At 37.5% G+C, this 19195-nt stretch overlaps 1 protein-coding gene and 1 long non-coding RNA gene across 3 annotated transcripts in view; both read left to right on the forward strand.

Annotated features, from left to right (window-relative positions):
- LOC136244499 (uncharacterized) overlaps nt 1-9816 on the forward strand; it is a 33339-nt gene extending 23523 nt beyond the window's left edge. The window contains exons 2-4 of one of the 2 annotated variants that reach the window (XR_010695353.1): nt 8699-8751; nt 8832-8921; nt 9447-9816. This is a non-coding gene — a long non-coding RNA (uncharacterized lncRNA). The other variant, XR_010695354.1, reaches the window with a different exon arrangement.
- Nucleotides 9817-11544: 1728 nt separating this feature from the next.
- On the forward strand, nt 11545-12763 carry LOC136244008 (protein phosphatase 1G-like). The gene is made up of 4 exons (XM_066035536.1): nt 11545-11567; nt 11737-12050; nt 12098-12183; nt 12542-12763. Exons 1-4 carry the CDS (start codon nt 11545-11547, stop codon nt 12761-12763), a joined length of 645 nt encoding a protein of 214 aa, XP_065891608.1.
- Nucleotides 12764-19195: the final 6432 nt, after the last annotated feature.

A 19195-nucleotide genomic window follows, 5' to 3' on the forward strand; every position in this document is an offset into this window, starting at 1 on the left:
CCTGTAACCTCTGAGTCTCCAATTTAAACATTTGCAGTGTACCAAGGCATATCCAGGTTCACAAACTTACATAATAGCTTTAAGACATGTTTTGATTTCCTAATTTCACTGCCTAATTTTGCCATAGCTAATAATATTGCACCATTTTATCCACATGTTTGAACTATAATGAACTACCTGCCCATGCATGCAAATGCATGCCATTATAGTCACTGGACAAACAATATTATATCAAAGAGTCTGATATCCTCTGATGTGCTTTTCAAACACATGATATTTTAATACTTCTACACTGGCTCTCTAGCACTTAAAGGTGTTAGTTATCACAAAGTAGGCATATGTAGGCTAATTCAAGCACAAAATGATCTGCCTGGCCTGCCTCTTGCTGAGAATGGTCTTGCTTGTTGCATCAATACATAGCTAATGTCGTGACACTGGCTTAGAGAAACATTATTATATAGTAAATGCAACATATAGCTATTGTCAATGATCTCGTGCATGCATGTGACCAAGATCACACTCATCATGCACAGAAAAAAATCTTGTAGGAGTGTGCCAGTATAGCTAAACCTCATATCAGTCAGCTAGCTAAATTGCAGTATTACATACATATCCATGTATTGTGTTGCTCTAATAGTATTATAGATGCATTTATAAAGTTGGCTATGTGGCCAGGCCATGTCGACGTACAGGCATTGACAGCCACGCGGCATGATACTGAGCTACATTGCACACATGTTGTGTATGACTGCTTGCTTACTTGACATCTTCTCCAGAAATGATTATCCGATATATAGCTCCACTTCCTCTTGCTCTACCCAGCATTACTTTGAAATAAGTTCAAAGTTGAAATTTAACAGAGTCTCGAAGACGGGTTCAAGGTTCTGAGAACCATCAGTTTTTCTCCTTTTCCAGATCCCCAGTTCGTCCTGATGCAAGCAGAGCATATCTGCTGTGATTATTGCAGCCATGGATTTGCTCCTATGTAATAAATCCTGCTTGGGGTGTATGAAACTGCTATCCTCTGAGACTATACTGGAACTCAGCACACACAAGTTTGAGATTCGCGCATTCGTATTCGCATTCAAATTACTTGTTTTGTTGGACTGTCAACGACTTAGCCATCATCTATAGCTGTCATCAGCAATCAATAGAGATCCAATGCCATCTAAGAAAAAAAGACATCTAAATCTAGAGGAACTTGAGGTGGAAATTGATACAGTGTAGCTTTTAACTTCTGCATTAAAAGAGTTGGCCGAACAATGGTTTAACAGTGAAATATGTTAAATGCTTTGCCAGAAAATGTATTAATTGCTGCAACCGTCCTTAAGTACGTATTCCAGTTAGTACAAAACATTCTGCTAATATAATAAGAGCAATGCTCTTAGGGTATCTGGCATAATAAATAATTCTAATTATTAGTAGCGGTATACTTATTTCTAGTAGCAGAGGAGGGTGAACACGCGTGAACGCATACATTTGTATTAAAAGTATAACTAAGCCTTCAGCGAAGTTTAAATAAGTACCAATTGAAAGTGTGCTGGATGTTTAGTATATTTCGCCGGTCTTCCCCGCTATTCCCGGCACGTAAATCGCTCTTGAATTTATAGAGGATCACGTGTGCAGTAAATTTGTCGGTGGAATCGATGCGTTGCACTCTAGAGACATCTTATAAGTTTGTATTCGAGCCCAAAAATCGTCGAAGAAGGTATTATGTGCCTCCTATGCTCGCTCCCATGGAATTAAAGAAAGGAAAGCGGACGCCGCTAGCGTGTCCTCATGGAGAATCAAGCAGGAAATAAGACACCTTCGTACTCATTTTCTTCCGTTTGTCACAAGAAGCACAAGATAAATTAGTGTGGCTGTTGCTAAACAGTTTTAATCACTTCATTTTAGTCTTGGTATTAGAAACATTCAATTAACGGTAATGGTTTTTAGTAGCGCTTATATCGTGTCCACCCTCCTCTGTTCTAGTACAGTGCTCTTGGTCTCTTGTCATGTGTCCCCATCCCCTTATGTCCCTGGGTGTCCATCTGATCACACTTTGGAATGCATGTAACTACAGGAATGTTAAGAACATTTAACAGTATTTTTGGTATGAGATAATAACTTACAGTACTTGCATCTGTTCTTACTAAATTCTGTTACCAAAATATATAAGAAACCTATAACAAGCAGCATTAGGTTTCATTGTGGGTTTCGGTTTATATTAAAGTTTTGCCGTAATAATTCAGTGACATTCACATTGCATTAAAGTATACTAAGCACATCACAAGAATCATTGACATCCTTAAAAGTTGGCACCCTGTAGGATGGTTTATATCCCATAGGTGGACTCATTGCTGTATGGGGCAGTGCCACCCAAAAATGACAAATTAGCCATGTACTTTTTTTGTCTAAATACATCTCACAATAGATATTAAAGCTTATTGGGAGAGATGGCCCAGATAATATACTCAGTGCTACATAGCTAGCAAAGTCTCTTTCAAAGAGTGGAGGACAGGGGTGCATATGGGATTGTCTCACAGACATTTGAGGCATAAGTCATTCTATACTATCATTTAGATGAATTGTTCTAATTTTTAGAATGTATGTTAAGATAAGATACTAATAGCTTTTCCACAAACAAGTCTAGCTTCTATAAAGCTAAGGCTATGAAAGCTTATTTTTATACTTATCAACTCCTTATGTTAATCATATTTTAAAACTTAAATTAGGTGTTTCAACTTATGGTAAACATAACATACTAAATTTTTGGAAAGTCCATAATCTTGTTTAAACCTTATACCATTTAAAATGAGAAGTTATGTTTGCACTTAAGAGCACATTCACTGTTAATAAGCATACTATCTCTGATTATGAGAAAGCATTTTTTGCTGTGAAGGGAGGGATAGTTTTAATTCTGAGCAAATTTCAATAGTTCGCAGTTTCATGCAAGTATTTAGAAAGCGTACAAGTGGATGTCTTATTAGGCCAACTGCAGTTTTTACCAAGGTGTTACATAACATTGGAAGTCTTAGTGAAGTTGACTCAGCTCAGAGTCATTGTGTGCTGCAAATGCAAACTGGGTACCGGTATAGCCAATGTCACATCACACACATGGTGGAATGTGCAGTTGGGCCGTGGGAGTTGTTGAAGTCCTGACAAATAAGTGGCAAGGATTGTTGGTGCAGGGTGTTAGCGGTGGCTGTATGAGGGAAGCTGGGTGCATTTGCAACAGCTCCAAAGGTGGGTTGCTGTCTATTATGAGGTTTTGAAGATGTACTAATTCGAAAGGAACAGTGTTCTGGAAAATGGTACATGCTGTCACAGTGTGGGCAAGGCCATCGTTTTGGTTGGGCTTTAGGCATAGGTATGCAGTCTATCTATGTGTCCAGGTGGCGTGTATCCCATTCCCAGCGTAGGGAGAGGTGGCTGGGTGCAAGAGTGTGAAACTTTGTCATATGTCATCCAAGCATTCAAGGGGAGGGAAAGATTCAGTGAAGTGATGATGTGCTGATAGCCAAAACACTCGAATGCCTGTGATGGCTTAGCCGAAAGAATGGTAGCATAAACGTTCCAATTTTCCATCCACAGGGCAAATGAATTTATTTTTTTAGTCTGAGTAGGTGTTGATGCAAATTGGACTTCGCCACTTTGGGGGGTAGTGAAAGTCTGTGTATGTGGCTGGGGATCATGTGTGGAGAACATGGCATAGGCGAGCAAGCTGTTAAAATCTAAATATTCACCTGCCAGAATTCTGGTACATAGACGGGCAGGTATCGGATGCGTTAAAGGAGAAATGTAAGAACTGTTTTGTGTACGTGGCTTCAAATTGGTATTTTTCACAAATTTAATACTTCCTTCACCAGAGTAATAGTAGCTCTGAACAAACAACAATGAGATGACACAGTTACCATAATGATAAGTCAAGCCAGAACTGTTATTATATTTTTGTTGAGGTTGTGAAATTTAATTGTGATGTGGCACATGAGAAAACATAACCCAGTCACCAATATCTGTCCTTGTATGACAATTGTAAGCCTGGCCCATGGGCTGTCTATCACTGCAACAAAAGTGATACATTGTAATATACTTTATGGCAACACCATCACTGGTATAAGCCGCCTGGTTGTGATACCTAGACGCAAGTTGTTTCGTATTGCCAATTACTCCCCAGCTGCTTGTTTATTCTTTTTACAGCCAAGAATAAAATCTGTAGATAGTTTTTAAAATCGTTTTCTCTCACCCACTGAGACACATGATTTTATTGTACACAAAATAATCACCTGCTTATGTAATCTTGAATGGCCTTGCAACAAATTCTTTATTTATTTATTAAATAATTAGTTTGAGGGTAACTGCACATACATTACATTACGTACATTACACTTACAGTAACTAAGCTATATGTTACTTGATCACTTGCTCAATAACAGTTCAATATTTGTTTACAGAAATGAACGATTACTTATTCACAGTTTTTAAAAATAATATTAGTACAACACAATATATAAGCATTTGGTATTGAGTGGTTGTATGTCCTATATAGCAAGACTAAATTTTGACTTTTACTTCGTCATAAAATCAACACTCCATCAGCCATAGGCATTAGCTTTCCTGAAGTTTGCACGCTGACTTATACTGCTAAAACTGCTCCACTTGCTTAAAAATACTTTTCCATGATGCACCACTGTGATGCAGAAAGCAACCAGTGTATTCCTGGAGAGTTCTTCTTCCGAGCAACTGAAGAATATCAAAGGTTTTCAAAGCTCCATAGACTGCTGGACTTCTGATGAACACAGCAGAGCTTTAGGAGAGAAAAATTATTGAATTTTTCACATACTGATAGGTATTGAATGTATTACCAATTCAAATAGTAACTAAGTTTAGAGGGTAGGCGTGTCGGTGCTATTGGATGTGTGACCATGCTAGCAGTAGCCGAAGGCTATGCTGTTCCTTTGTTTGTTTGTTTGTGAGTATTTATGTCTCATGCTCACACAATGTGTGTAGTGTGTACATATGTGTGTAGAGTTCCCATGTGTCGAGTTCAGTTGGAATGGAATAATGAGATTGTTTGTCTATATGCCTCAGTAAAGTTGCACTATGACTTATTTTTGAAAAAGGGAATTTTGTTTTTCCTCACATGAATATTGTAAATACAAGTCTACACAAAAACACATACAGGTGGCACTCCTTCTAAACTTCCGCTGGAAGTCATGTGCAGAGGAGGGCAGGGCTTAAGAAAAATATAGGAAGATATGTCATATGTTCATTTCATGTTGTCTACTTACTATTAGCTTTGTTTCACGAAATAGATCAGTGTCAGATGAATCATAGATCTGTGGATGTTGATTTCAACACAGTGTCCTAGAAGCTACATTTAGAAAGTACGTAATACTAACAGAAAAGGGGCTATACTTTTCCCAAAGTAAGTATTAGTAAAAGTATACTGGAACAACACTATTGCATAAAACAACCCTTTCTCCTTGGAGTTCACCAACACCATCTATATATATATTCAAAAGCTTTGACTATGGTTCCTAGTGTTCACCATCGGAGTCATTCACACACAGAGTGATTTTGAGGGTGACAACTAGCCCACCACAGTCAATAGACTAACACTGTCACATGTGTCACTAACATAGTCCTGGGTATCAACTCTTGTAAAGGTCACTGAATTGTGTGACTTTGAGAGTTGATGTCTGGTTAACTATGCTGAACTGTTACTATACATCTTTACACATTGGTTTATTTTTCTAACGAACAAAGTGGCTTTAGCTAGTATGTATGTACGTGTCTCACTGGTGGTTTCATTCTCACAAATCTGTAAACCATTTTACTACTTATGGTTTCTAAGTGATGTGTCACATTTAATAACTCTGCTGTTCTTCAAGGAGGGAAGTACTGAAATGATCATGGTAATTATAAGATTTACTGCTACCACCTCATACACGTGCACCGATTAACACACTGACTAAACACTAAACAGGTGTGCAGCTGCAGACACGGTTACTGTTTTAACCGATTACCAACATTTCTAGAGCCACAAAAAGAGTTGTGATGTCCACACAAACAGTAAAATTATTACAACCTTATTTGTGAGAGCCACCATTTTTGTTCATGAGACTCTCCCACACAGTCAACAAAAAGATACTTAGCAGATTCCTAGCTATTGCTTGTAAATCACCACAAGGTATTATTTTGACAACAACTGCTGGACCAGTGCAATTATGTGTGGGTAAGTATTGCAAACACATGCTTACAGGGTATATGCCAGCATGTTCAGTCCTGTCACAAGCCAAATGGTTCTAGCTATCAATCGCTTCAGAACTCAGTTTAGCACACTCAATTGTGGACTAAATTTTGCACACAGGTACAAGGTATTATATTTAAGTTCAGCAAAAGGTCAACTATACAAGCTTACAAAGAAAGTTGATTAACTAGTACAAAATGAAGAGACAGAGATATATCAATACAACCTAATGATAACATATAAAAAAGTAGCAACAGAACTGGAAACATTTGACAATGTATACTAATAAGCTACAATAAGTAATAGTGTGTGCATACAAAGAGATGATTAATGTGAAATTGTTACTATTTTACAGGCTGCTTCTTCACAGGAAGCCACTACCATTTGAGATCGTCACTTTTTCTTTTTGTATGCTGGTTTCCTTTAATGATTTCTTTCTAAATTTTGATGGCTATAGTAACTGTAATTCTTGACAGGCAGTGTAGAATTACAACCCTAGGTCTTCCTCTTAAATATTCAAGTACACGATCATTGTACATACAATCGGTAAATCCTGACATTGCGAAGTTTTGCTTTTAGTATCTGAAATATCTCCAGTAGAAATTCCAAAAGGTTTATTCATAGCTTCTATTCCATTGTTGGTATCAACAGCAGCATGATATTTGTCATCATGATATGTTCAAGCCCATCTCTAAAAATACATATCTGTACATAACTACAATGTATAACTAGTAAATGCAGTATCAATTAACTGGTACAAAAAGATGTATGCATGCACTGCTAAACTCAGAGCAATACAGCATACAGTCAACCCTACTATAGGACAACTGTGAACCACTCAGATATTAAAAGTCGGCAAAATGCTCCACAGTACAACAACTAGCTAGCATGTCTCACAGGTTGGGCACCCCAACTTATTTGTTTCCCCAGTTACTACCAGAGGAAGTTAATGCTGCTAAATCAAATGCCAACGCACACACATGCACACCTTATCTATTTGTAGCCACTCTTTATCAAACTATTATTTTATTTTTAGATTTCTAAACATAGACTACTAAAATTCTTGTGCTTGCTGCTAGGATCAGCAAAAAGTGGAGCATTAGCACAGCTCTGAAATTACAGAAGATGGTCTTTAGAATCCCTGAGCTTATGACTTAGTCCATTGTTCCCATGACTGTTCATGATGAAAGTCACATAAATAAATGTCAAGCAATTCTGTTCTGGCTTGCTGGCGGAATTCAGAGCCACAGTAGCTCATATTACATGACCTGGATGTCTGATAGCCAGTGGCTCACTGAATTCTTGTTTGGACAATATGCAGGTACATCACCTATTTCCATACATGTGCAATTAAACACGAAAGTGTACTTTATTCAGTCCCTCAACAATTTAGTTTTCCATTAGCAGCTCTAGGAAATTCACTGCTTCCTTCAATAAGAGTGATTTTACATATTTTCCAAGGAATGGTTAGTCTTACTATTGCCCAAGTGTGACAGAAATTCTGGATGCTGTTGGCAGTAAAGCATATAGATAGTCAAAAAAGTTTTCAAGTGTGTGTAATTCACGGTGGTTCCATTCAACACAGTACTAGGTATGTTGCATGGCTATAGCGGGCAATGATATATTGAGTAGAGCTAGCATCACACATAATAATATGTATTTGCATGATGGACCACAACCTGCAGTAAAGTACACTTGGAGGTTAAAATGAGTGAGATTTGCCTACTTATGAGTAAGGTCTCCTCTTAGTAGAAAATTTCCTGTAAAAATAGCAAAATTTGCCACTTTTTTGGCTATTTTCAGTTATAGCTCTCCATTTTTGGCCATTAGACAAGGATCTGAAGCAAAATTAAATTTCGTGTAAGCTTATTTTTTTAGTAATTGCAACGTGTGAGATGGAAAACAATGTGCGAGACAGCAGTTGTTTGATGCATGCGTCTGTACGTGATGCGTGAGAGTTGCATTTTGTGGCATGTTCAGAAGTTACGTAGATAATTATTGTAAAAGAAATTAATAGTTGAAAATCACAACAACTTATAACTATTAACGTATTGTCTATTCTACTCTGCAAAGGGTACTCTTGCTGTCATTGAAGGTGAATTTAGCTGTGTGGAATGTAATGCAGATATATCCGTCTTCACATGGTGAACCCAGCATGATGATATCTATATAATTACATTTTGTGGCTCTCATAAGATAAGTGTTTTGTATGTTAGCAGGCCAACTTGATTTAATTCCATGAAACAGAGCTGTGTTACATTTAGACAGGACTGTATTTGTAAACTGGTAATGAGTAAATGTTTAAGTGTTGTGGCAGGCCTGTGGAGATTTATTTATTCTGGGGTGTAAATGTTTAGGTCTAAATGTTTAGAACTTATAGTGTTGTAGTGATTGTGTAGTAAAATGTACTAGAAAGTAGTTTAGCTTAGTGGTTAGTTTTGTGCTCACCTATTCTATTTAAAGGTTGCCCTGAGGATCTGCCATTGCAATTGCACTCTCGGTGGAATTGCTATGAGGTGAGTATTGTAAAATTGCAGTAGAGGGTATAAATGATACTGAGTAAAATGTTAAGAATGTATTTTCGTTTATTCTGCAGTTCTGTTATTCCGTATTCCGGGTTTTACTGCTTCCCTTACGCAGGCAATACCATACAGTTCCAAAGAAGTATGGCTTCACTGAGAAATAAGTAAGACATTATGTAGCCCGAGTAATCCAGTATGTAGTATACTTGTGATTGGCTGTTTTTATCTCAAAATCATCTGTACAGAGATATTGGGAAAATCGACACTTTTTGTAATATCTTGGTAAAAATTTTCAATAGGGCTCACCCATCACACCCACTGAAATATGAAACACAGTGACTCAAAAATTAATAAAATGACTCAAAAAATGAAATATTTATTTCAATAACTTGAGTATTTATAAGATATATACATTGGTCAATAATGAAGTATTTATATAGATGACTCACAAACTTCACTGAATTTAATTGAAGTTTGTGAGTTATCTAGATGCATGGCGCCTGGTTTTTAGAAGTAGCACAACATCAACTTGTTTTATTTTGTCTGCTTTTATCTTTATTTCTCTCCCTTATGGTGCCCACAACATGGTCCTGTTTGTGGTTGCATGTTAACCGAGGACTCACATGTTTATGTAAGTGTTGTTGTTGCCGGTGCATTTTTAATTCATGCCGGATGGTTTTCTCCCTTAGTACATAAACTGAACTGGAAAATGAGGACACTTATGATATTCAGGACACCTTGATGAGTTGATTATTCAGATGTATGGATGTATTTACTGGGTGCCCAGTTTCAGAAGTAGCACAGCATCAGCCAATGTGCCAGGTGGCCTATTGCTGATAGACTGCTGCCCATTAGTGATGAGGCGGCGGTGGACCCGGCTGGAACCACTCAAAGATGTTCATAAATATTCTGGAAATCACCCTATTGCGTTAAAGAGACAAATATTTGTACACAAAATAATACACTTGTCTATTTACATACCTTCTAGTGTTTGGAAGGTACTTGTAATTAACAGCATAATATTATGTGATGCCACAGCGAGATTGCTGTTTTCCATGGGTTAGAGTACCCCTAGCTAAGTTGTTGAATTATCTAATGGTCATGTTGCTCACAGATTTACTAGATGATGAATCATCTCTTATAAGCTCTAAATATGCAAATTAAGGAAATGTTTCCGAGTGGTGCTTATATCATGTCCATCCTCCTCTGTACATACATACACACACATTCTAATAGCTATAATATTCTGCAAATAAATAATAAATATGTAACTAACTACATCCACACAATACATCATAATGACATTTCTTTACAACTGACAATATAGTACACAATTAACAATACACAATTTGTTCATCAATTCACACCATTGATTCTGTCATTCTACAAAACAAATATATCAACTGGTTAATTAAGTGATGATGTGTGTGACTTCCAAGTATATAGCATACATACTGACCTCAATATACTACGTAATGACATTACCTTACATCTGACAACATAGTACACAAATAACAATACAGAATATGATAGTAAGATGAGTAAGATGAACAAAATGGCATATTTTAAAAGGTATCTTTATCAGTGCCTTTGACTCCTTATTTACTATTGGACCTATACTTCTTCCAAATTAACTTTTGTAGTTGGGAAGCTTTCTAAGGTGGTGATCTGGTGGGTGTTCTATTAGGATTTTGGCAACTGTAGCCTGAGACAAAATTTGTGCATTACACTGTATTAACTAGTCCAAATTCCTGTTGATGCATTGATCACAGTGCGGTTGTGAACATGCATCCTAAACATTGGCCACTAACTGGTCTAAAACGACTACTCAAATTGCACACATTCGAAATTGCAGTGTCATTTGACTTTGTTAGCTTTCGTCTTCCAAAAGGGTTTATCAGGTGCACAGTCATATGAACTATGTTTCTTCATTTGAATCAAGTGTGCCCAACACCTGATTTATTCCTCTGTATAGACCCCTTTGTGTTTTTTTCTTAACTTTTCTTCTATTTCTTCAATAGCCGCCATTTTGTCAATGTGACTATAATGTCCCCCTTTAGGATGCTTACAGGGTGTACCTACCTTATCCGGCACACAAGAACACTTATCATCAGTTGTACACCATAACAAAACTTCTTTCTTTCCTCCATAGGCCACATACATTTCCTTGAGATCTGCTTCACATGTAATCCAACGTTTTTTACCTTTTGTCCCATGACCTGGCTCAATATACCCATATGCAGTAGGTGAAATATCTTTAAACACGTTGTTGGCCAACTCTTTAAGGGTTTTAAAGGTACCACTCACTCCATGAACTTTATGAACCACGTAATCTTGTTTCTTCTTTGGTATCACCATCAGTGAGTACACATAGGGGAAAATTGATGCCGTATAATTAGGCACAGTAGCACTCTGAATTGATCCAGTGCCGAGTGTGTTCTAAAACATGGAATATTCTAATTAAAACACATTAACCATTTGACTTCTTACCTGAACTGTTGTTGTAGGAAGTAGTATGTAATGGCTTAATTATAACAGTCTGGTTCAAGTGTGGCTGTTCTTCACCGTGTTGCACTTTAGAGTCCGCCATTGCCCTGGCATGCATGCGCAAGAAGTAGCGGACGCAATTTTTAAACAGAAACGAAATCTGCTGTAGCACTTGTATGGCTTGGTGTCTGTCCCTTTAAATTGTGGGGTGCAATCTTTCCCAATTGTGGGGTGCAATCTTTCCCAATTGTGGAGTGCAATCTTTCCCAATTGTGGGGTGCAATCTTTCCCAATTGTGGGATGCAATCTAAACTGTCACCAAGGTATATTTTATCAGACCTAATGTGATCTGCCTGTAAAAACAGAGCATCTAGACACTAACTATACCCCATCACTCAACATCACATATCTCAGTACTGGAATACAATATTTACATTCAGTAACTATTATCATATAGCTAATTTGTAAATGCTAAAAAGTGCAAAACCAAAGCTTGCTGGCAGAAAGTTATGAACGTGAAGGCAACCCAGAAGGAAAGAAAGCAACCTATGGCGATTTACTTGAAGAAATTGAGGATGATGGTAAAGAAGACGATGAATATGCAGAAAGCTCTGGTGAAGAAAGTTTTTATGAAATTACTACTAGTGAACCTGAGTCACTGTCATCATCTGATGAAAACAATGCAGAAAACCTTGAAATGGTTCTTCACTCAGCATATACTTGTTCACTGCACAAATATAGATGCAACCCAGTGATAAGAAATTCATTACTACTGAGGGACAAAGATTTGCTAGATTCCAATGAAGGTATGTATCCTGTTCTTCGACGGTATTTACATAATTACATTCTTTAGATATGAAAAGTTCTGATGGTAGTTCTCAACTTTCTGCCTCTCTTGATAGCTCTGGTAGAGATACAGATGAAGATGATGCTACAATTGTAGGTGAAATCAAGATTTATAATATTTGTATGGGGGTTATATCAAGGGCGGATCCAGGAGCTGGCAAAGGGACTAAGTTGGGAGAGCAAACAGACAGACAGACTAAGTTGGGAAAGCATATTCTCGTTATTTTTGAGGCAGCAATAATCACCTCTTAGCCTCACTGTTAAAATTATCACTTTGGCTTTTGCAGATGGTTGTGAAGCAACTATAAAAGTATTAAACACCAGCAACGCGATAATTAATTTTAGAGCATACAAAGGTGCTGGGTGACGATTTGATAGCTGCTTTGGTAGTTTGACTTTGGAGTTTGCATGTAATAATATGCATATTTTTGATGAGTTAAATAAATTTTAGGCCATTCCTCGAAAAAATATTGGTGATTTATGGAACATCACTGAAACTAATGATTATCTCATTTCACCAATCCCCGATGTACACATGCAATACTCAGATGACAAAGTTAAGTTTTTGGTCATTGCCAGTGATGGGCTGTGGGATGTAATGAATTCACAAGCAGTAGTGGATGAGATTACCAAGGGCATTGAAATAAACATCAGCCATGAATATGTTGATTAAGAAAGCTCTGAACAAATGGAATGAAAAGAAATGCATTGCTGACAACATTTCTGTGTTATTCATTTATTGATACAGAGAAACCTGCTATATTAACACATGTTTTTAATGTTAATTTGGTTGAAACTGGGATGCTTTCAATGCAAGGTTTTTTACATGTACTGCTACAACCTTGTGGGTCTGTCTGTCGTTTCCATACAACTCTTGTGGTGCCACTTTTTTGCTTTACCAAGGTCCCTCCCAATGCTTCAATGCGTCTAGCCTCCTCCATGTCTTCTGGTTTGTGGTTTTTAGTTATCACCTCTGCTGTTCGTTTGGTCTCATCACAGCTTGCTTTGTCCATTACTACTTGGGAGTCACCGACATTAGCAATATATATCAACTTGCTGTCTAAACTTCGAAGTATAACACACGAAGTTGTAGTTCCAGATGTACTGGGATATCCTTCATATTTTGAAATCCAGTTACTTACAACCTTACGCATTCCATCATGAGTTTGAACAAATCCAGTCTTGATGCCTTACAAAATATCTTCTGGTTCGCTACTTTTGTATCCATGTATGGACTTAATATTGTCCCAAAGATGGTCACGAGCATATTCGGCGGTTTTCTCCTGCCATGGCTATCAAAAATGGCTAAGAAGCAGGCTTGCTCTCTAGCGTTTATTTCACCTTTAACAGTATCTTCCATTGTTGGGTGACCTCTTTGATTACAAGCACCCACGATACAATATCTTGTGTCTACTGTTGATACATCAAACTGCATGTGATAGGCGCTGAAACAAACAGTTGTGGCATTTCAATCATGATCCTGTGTTTTGTGCAGTTGTGCTATGACAATGAGAAAGAATCGGTGTTAATTTCACTTCAAAATACTAAAGATAAGTAATGTGGTATAATAAAACAGCAATGGTAACCGTTATGAAAATTTTGCTAGCAGTTCACATGCAACTCACAAGCTGCATGTGAGCGTGGCTTGATTTAAAGTGCAAATCAAGAGTAATTTGAAAGCACAGTGTTGCATGTATTCAGCATGTTTTCTAAATGCTTACAAGTAGTGAGCCAATTGCTCTGTGGTTGAATTGCTACTGAAACACATGTATGCAAAATGATAGCATAAGCAAGTATTTAGATGCTATTGTTGTGCACGTAAAATGCTTGTATGTAAAATGATTGCACAAGCAAGCATTTAGTTGCTATTTTTGTGCACATAAAATGCATGTATGCAAAATGACAGCATAAGCAAGCATTTAATTGCTATTGTTGTGCACGTAAAATGCTTGTATGCAAAATAATAGCATAAGCAAGCATTTAGTTGCTATTTTTGTGCACATAAAATGCATGTATGGAAAATTATGGTAGCATTTTGCATGCACAACAATAGCAACTAAATGGTTACTTATGGTATCATTTTGCATACAAGCATTTTACGTGCACAACAATAGCAACTATATAGTTGCTATTAAATTATGCATATGAAATAGCTTTTTTTTAAATTTACAGTGCAAATGCTGAAGGTCTGTAGGGATCGAACCTACTCCTACAGTCTGTTTATAAGTAGATGTTGTATACTATGTATGTTTGAAATGCATGTGTGCGAATTGCTACGATTTGAGAGCATTGTATTATTGTAGCTATATACAGAAGATATATATTATGCAAAATCATGTACATCAGTACGTATATATATATATAGGTACAATAAGTATGTATATCTTAATCTTTTTCATACAGGTTTACAGTTATAGCTAAATAAATACATTCTTTAATGTCACTAAAAGAAATGCACACACATGAGCTCCGTACACAACTGAGAGGAATGGCTATAGTTGGACAGGATGAAGAAGGTGGTACGCAAACACCAATATGAGGAACTTCCCAGTGGGGATGGCTCTGCATTTTTAATGAAACAGTGTCATGCTTTCGTAATTTCTTGATGGTGATATACACTATGGAACCACTTTCAAGAAAGAATCCTTGAGCTATACCATACTCAATAGTTCCATGATTTTCACTGTAATATGCAATTGCTGAATTATTGCGTTACTGTTTGCCATCTTTCCATGAACAACTGTGGATTTGACAAAGCTAGCATTTCTGTATCCGCAATTGAGACATTTGGCTTCCCAATCATGTATACGTCATCATTAACCTTTAGATAATTGTGTTGTGGCATGCTGTTTTTGAAATAAAGGTGCTTAAAAGCTTCTAGGTACTGTTCACAAGATCTTTCTGTGAAACTGTTTGCAACTAATGGAAGGTTCCGAATGTATGAATATGTAGATATTATTTGTTTATCAACCTGGCGAGTACCATTAATCATACTCTTGAGTAACCCATTTTGACCTTCAAATTGAAAGCAAGAATATACCCATAATGGGCCTAATAGCTTGACAGTGTCTGGGAGATGAAGCAACAAGTGTAAATTTGCTGTCATGTATCGCTCACTATACAAGGAAGAGAACTGGTAGCAGTACTGATTTAACATCATTTGACAAACTTCTACCTGATGAGATGATATGGACTGCTGCAACAACCAGTAAATTGCAATTACCAGTAGTGCATGATGGTCCCAATATTTTTGTGGCAACAACCCAGCTAAAGCTGGTAAAGAATAGTACAATAAAAAAGCTCTATACTCTGAAGCTTTAAAATATTTCATGTGCTTGGATATTGAACAGGATTTACGGGTAATGCATGATGGTGGTTGAATTTCCAGTAGACGCTGATCAAGTGTGCCCACACACCTTCCAATGTAATACTGTTCTCTGGAATGTTCTGAACCAAATCATAGAGACAGTAAAAGCTTTGTGATACCAAGCAGCACACAATGCATATAATCTATGGCAGTACTATCCACTACATTGTAATTCTGCAAAAGCATTAACCAAGAAGGTCCCTTGATTCCATTAGTGATAGATCCATTTGACATAGCATTTCTTGCATCTAAGTGGTGCTGCCTTTTACTATGTTTTGGTCCATTTGGATCATTACAGCAGAATGGATAAACATGTGTGTGTCTCCTTGCAGCGATGTGAAAAGTGACCCCAGGTTGTAAACACTTTAGACAGCCAAACTTTCCATTAAATTGAATCGAGTTTAACACCAAACATTTAGCTGGAAGATCACACGTTCCTGCTAAAACAACAACTTTAGATATAAATGGATAAATATACAATTGGCTCTTAACTTCAATTCCATGTTGCTCTAATTTCATCAGTTCGTTGAAAACTGGTTTTAGGAAGATACTCATGTTTGGTTTTAGCTCTCCAAACCATAGACCAGCCAGTATTACATTTTCCATTACATGGCGTAACTTGAAAGGCAGCTCGTTGATAACAAAGTATAATGGCCAAAGACTAAATTTTGACAATTTAAATATTGGAACTCCGTCTACATTCCAAGTAAGTGAAAGATTACTTGGATTGCTTAGTAAAGCTCCAGGGGCCATCAGCTTTCTGTACAGTAAGCCATCATAGATGTCCTCGTAATTATCCGGATTGGATTTTGTACGTTTAAATCTATACAGAATGTTACTTGTGAATGTCTCCTTTGTAAATAATTGTTTAATTCGATCAGATATTGATAAATGAACAAAATAATTAGGTAACTTTGCTGAGCTGAATGCCATGTTACATATTTCACAGACTTTTATTGCCGGATAGTTGATGGAAACGATGCAAGTAGGACAATAGTAGTGAAAGGTAGTAGGAAATTGTAGAGAAGAGAACAGTTTCGGCTTTGGGCACACGAGATTAACAATGTAAAGCAAGTCATTAGTGGCTTCCTTGCTTAACTTGTGACGAATTACAAAAGACAGCAATAACAACAACAGGACCTTGGTAGTTACAGTTGCTTCGGGATACAGTGGTACATTTGCGTTGCTGTCGGTGTTTTCTTGTTCAATCCCTTCATCAGATTCTCCTGGAATAGGGTACGCAATTGAAATGAATGTTATACAGTATACATATTAATTATGCATGCTTTCTAATATTAACATTGTAGTTATGTACATGCAGTGGAACCCCTCTACAACATACGCTTCATGGAATGGGAATATTTTAGTTTTTACTGTAGAGTAATTTAATTACCTAAAAGGTTCCTATTTTAAGGTAAAAACGTATAAGATACTGGTCCTTAATCAGTTTGTTAAGAGAAGTTCCATTGTGTATATAGTATAACTAAAGCTGATCATGAAGTTTCATGGTCTCATACTCTAGAACCATTTCTGGTGCCATGCAATAGGAAATTAAGCCTTAAAACATTAACATATAACAATGTAGGGTATTTTCTTGAATAGTGACCTAAGTGGACATTTTCTTCTTTCAAGCAACTTTCACCCAGACCTGGTGGCCTGGGTGAAAAGCTACTTCAGCGAAATAAGTGTATAGGCAAATTTTGAGACCATGCAACCACTATTCAAGGAAATATGGTAATTATGAAATCCCATTAATGTATGAACTTGATTGGCTACTACTATAGGCATAATGCTATATAACAGAAACATTGAAAACTGTTGAACATAAATAATGTCAGATATGCCCTCAGATCTGATTGGAAGCCAAAATTTAGGTAAGACCAAACTTTTTCATTGAAAGACACCATATAGTTAGATCCTTATGATCCAGGTATGAGATCAGGAGGTTGTGTTGCATGGTTTCATGTATAATGCATATTTTAATTACTAACCATGCACTTCATCACAACGTTCCTGGTCACCCAGGGTTGCCCCCTCAAATGATGCGGTATGATACTCATATTCTTCACCAGGGTTTACATGATTATGTTCTACACTAGGAGTTCCTTCTTCACTGTGATTGAATGCCTCGCTAGAATTCACTTCTTCATTACAATTGAATTCTTGACAGGGAGTTAACTCTTCAAAATGTACATCATCACAAGGCATTACCCCTACATTTAATTCAGCCTCAGTAGTTTCCAAGTATTCCTGGAATGCCTCATTTCCCTGGATATCGTCTATTTGGTGCTGTTCATCTTCATCAATATCAAAATTCTCTGCTATGCTATCTTGAGGCTGCTGCTTGTTGGCTTGCTGGACAGTGTTAGTAACGTTTGCTGTCACATCATCATGCTGGCAATCATCAGATTCATCTTCATAGCTGTGTTCAGGGTGCATCTCTGCGTGTTCCTTATTATCTAAAATACCCTATATATACAGAAACACACTCTGCCTAAAGACCAGAACGTAGTTGCATGTAATGCAGCACGTTATTGGCTAGCTACAGTAGCATGCAGATAGTAATAGACTTGTTTGTGCTACCATAGATTATATTTCGAAAATCTATGGTGCTACATACTACCAATGCATGGCTACTTACCTTTAACAAGGCGGTGACGAGTCCTTCGTGGAATGTTGTTCAATGGGTTTTCCATTTCTAAGTAAGTAGAATACCGGCCGCGTTTCTTCCATTGCACTCTCTCCGAAGATGCCATTCCTGTGCTTGTGAGTTCGACTTTGCGATTAACGCGGTTTGCTGCGACAAATCTTATCACGGCGATGCACCGAATGGCGTTGCAGAGTTGAAGCGCAATAATTTATACGTATAGTTACTATTTTTAAAATAAGCGCAAAACGATTAACTGTACACCTGGCATTATATTCGACGAACGAAGAAGCTAGAAGAGCGCTCTCCTCTGTACGGTAGGTTTCAGTAATTAGCTGGACTGTGGCTTCTGGCGGTATTGTCATTATGTAAACAATGTACTTGTTACACTACCGTAGGTATGTTCAAGTTCGCCTACGTAATTTGGAGTGGTACACTTCAAAGGAGTGTGGTTTCAACGAAGACCATTACTGGAGAGAAAGAAGTAGGAGAAAATGTGACAGTTACATGGAAAGGACAAAGCTTTGAGGCCACAATCCTAAAACTTGGTGAGGGTAAAAATGTAGCTAACTTGGGTGGCAACATACAATGAATGTATACAGGTGATGAAAAACCTGCTTTGAACGAACAGATGAAGAAAGACACATCTACAAAGAAGAAGAGGTCAAGACCAGCCAGTGAAATCACTGCAAAGAGAAGACAACAAGAATTAGAGAAGGAGATAATTAACAACACTTTTGATATTGAAGATGATGATTTCTCCCAGTTTGACGTACCACCCCTTCCACCACCACTGTCTGTTGTTCATCCACAGTTACCAGTTAGATCTACTCAGCCACAGTTGCCCAGTGTACCTACTCAGCCACAGTTGTCCTCTCAACCACAGTTGCCGGTTAGATCTATTCAGCCACAGTTGCCCTCTCAACCACAGTTGCCCTCTCAACCACAGTTGCCAGTTAGATCTACTCAGCCACAGTTGCCGGTTAGACCTACTCAGCCACAATTGCCCTCTCATCCACAGTTGCCGGTTAGATCTACTCAGCCACAGTTACCCAATGGACTAACTCAGCCACAGTTGCCCAGTGGACCTA

This window comes from Dysidea avara, chromosome 14, assembly GCF_963678975.1.
Source record: "Dysidea avara chromosome 14, odDysAvar1.4, whole genome shotgun sequence".
NCBI lineage: Eukaryota > Metazoa > Porifera > Demospongiae > Dictyoceratida > Dysideidae > Dysidea > Dysidea avara.

Excerpts from the sequence above, each read along its gene's own strand:
- LOC136244008 (XM_066035536.1), top strand. The coding sequence starts at position 11,545 with ATGCAATCTAAACTGTCACCAAG. Across the intron at positions 11,568-11,736 it reads CAATCTAAACTGTCACCAAG|CTTGCTGGCAGAAAGTTATG; the intron begins GTATATTTTATC and ends GCAAAACCAAAG. Across the intron at positions 12,051-12,097 it reads TTTGCTAGATTCCAATGAAG|ATATGAAAAGTTCTGATGGT; the intron begins GTATGTATCCTG and ends TACATTCTTTAG.